This window comes from Lagopus leucura, unplaced genomic scaffold (genome assembly GCF_019238085.1).
Source record: "Lagopus leucura isolate 7727_CA_CO unplaced genomic scaffold, USGS_WTPT01 50476-1_obj-0_obj, whole genome shotgun sequence".
Taxonomy (NCBI): Eukaryota; Metazoa; Chordata; class Aves; order Galliformes; family Phasianidae; genus Lagopus; species Lagopus leucura.
This window is the reverse complement of record NW_024969084.1, coordinates 708-2,683: the sequence shown is the minus strand read 5'-3', so window position 1 is coordinate 2,683 and position 1,976 is coordinate 708. Positions and strand designations below refer to the sequence as shown.

At 51.5% G+C, this 1,976-nt stretch overlaps 1 protein-coding gene across 1 annotated transcript; it reads left to right on the top strand.

The window, feature by feature from the left end:
- The first annotated feature begins 202 nt into the window (after positions 1 to 202).
- On the top strand, positions 203 to 1,138 carry LOC122194002 (olfactory receptor 5AP2-like). The gene has a single exon (XM_042894913.1). It carries the CDS (start codon positions 206 to 208, stop codon positions 1,136 to 1,138), a length of 933 nt encoding a protein of 310 aa, XP_042750847.1. The 5' UTR covers positions 203 to 205.
- The last annotated feature ends 838 nt before the right edge of the window (positions 1,139 to 1,976 follow it).

The window sequence follows — 1,976 nt, the reverse complement described above, 5'->3', positions numbered from 1 at the left end:
AAGAAGACAGGAAGAAAGAAGACAGGAAGAAAGACGACAGGAGAGCTTTTTTTCTTTTTTTTTTTACCCCACCTGCACACTTTCTAGTGCCGGAGGTCTCTGTTTATTTACTTTGCTGTCGAGTAAAACTTGAGATAAGGGCCGTTCTGCTTTGCTCACTGGTGTGTCTGCTTGCTTGCAGCTGCATGCGGTTCTCCTGAGAGGGATGCTGGAGGGAAATCTCACCGAGGTGACAGAGTTTGTCCTCCGAGGCTTCACTGACAGCCCTCAGCTACAAGCCTTCCTCTTCACCCTGCTGCTCCTCATTTACACCGCCAGCCTGGTGGGGAATCTCACCATCATCACGTTAACCCGAGTCGACTCTCGCCTGCAGACCCCCATGTACTTTTTCCTCTGCAACCTGGCCCTCATTGACATCACCTACTCCTCTGCAATCGCTCCCAAGACGCTGACGAATCTGTTAGCAAAGAAGAAGGTAATTTCATTTCCGGGCTGCGCTGCACAGTTTTTTCTTCACTCTTTTTCCATCAATGCTGAAGTCGTGCTCCTAGCCGTGATGGCGTACGACCGGTTCGTGTCTGTCTGCAACCCACTGCGCTACGCGCTGCTCGTGTCCAGACAGCAGTGCTGCCGGCTGGTCTGTGTCTCGTACCTGTGTGGATGCATCAATTCAGTCGCCCACACAGCTTCCCTGTTCAGCCTGTCGTTCTGCAGGTCCCGTGTCATCGATCACTTCTTCTGCGACATCCCGGCGCTGCAGCAGCTCTCCTGCTCCGACTCGCGCTTTGCTCTCGGGCTGCACGTGGCCTTGGCTGCAGCTGCAGGCTCAGGCACCGTCAGTGCCGTCCTCATCTCTTACCTGTGCATCATCTTTGCTGTCCTGCAGATTCGCGCTGCCCAAGACAGGTGGAAAGCTTTTTCCACCTGTGCCTCCCACCTGTCTGCTGTCACCCTGTTTTATGGCACCCTCTTCTTCATCTACTTGAGACCCAGCAGCTCTGCTGATCAGTGCAAAGCGGCGGCTGTGTTTTACACGCTGGTGATCCCTGCGGTGAACCCCCTGATTTACAGCCTGAGGAACAGGGAGGTGAAGGATGCCCTGATGAGGGTGATACTGAAAGCATTTGTTAATAGGTAAAATCCTCTCACGGAGCAGCTCTGAAGGTGTGTAAGATCACTACACAGAGCACAGCTCGCAGCTCGTCAAAAACAGCAGGGATCCTCAACGAGATGGCACGCTGCTCTTTCGTTTTCCTTGGCTTAGAGCTTAGGAAGTCAGCAGAGGGAAAATCCAACCACAGTATTTTCAGCCACCATGAAAACATGAGTCGGGGTCCTGAGAGACAGATCCCGGCCTCCCCCCGCAGACTCACTGCTGTCTCCACGACTCCCACAGGCTGCTGACCAGGAGCTGTGCTCCTGAGAAGTGCAGGAGAAATAAGACTTGGGGTGAAAAACCTTCCTGATGTCTTATTGTGGACCAGATGATGTGATATCCGGTGTCACCAAGCATCTTTGAGGTGAAGGGCTGGGAAGGAGCGCATTTCTGAAGTCATCCAAAGCAGAGAAAGATATGTTGGGAAAACAGAGATGATTTTCTTGCACTTAGAAGAAATCATGTATAGCATGTGGCAGAATTTCACAGAAAATCATCAGGCAACTGCAGCAATAAGGCAAAAGTCCACTCTTAACGTGAGACTGTGACCCCCATCGCTGTGATCTGCTTTGTGAGGAGCGTTCCAAAAACTAATAATGTAAGAATGGTGAATTGTACCAAGACGTCGCATCACCAGACCAAATGAAACAGCACCCAACCTTTGCAGGAGCAGTTCCTTCTGGATTTGTGTGGCCTCATCCACCAAATGCCCAGGTCCACCCAGCCGTCTGCGCTTCCTCACGGGTTGTGTAGGAAGAAATGTCTCTCGAGAATTCCTCTCTGTCCTTAGGCATCTATCTTAGCAAAGGAGCTTGTTTAA

Coding starts and splice junctions, on each gene's coding strand:
- LOC122194002 (XM_042894913.1), top strand. CDS start 206: ATGCTGGAGGGAAATCTCACCGAGGTGACAGAGTTTGTCCTCCGAGGC.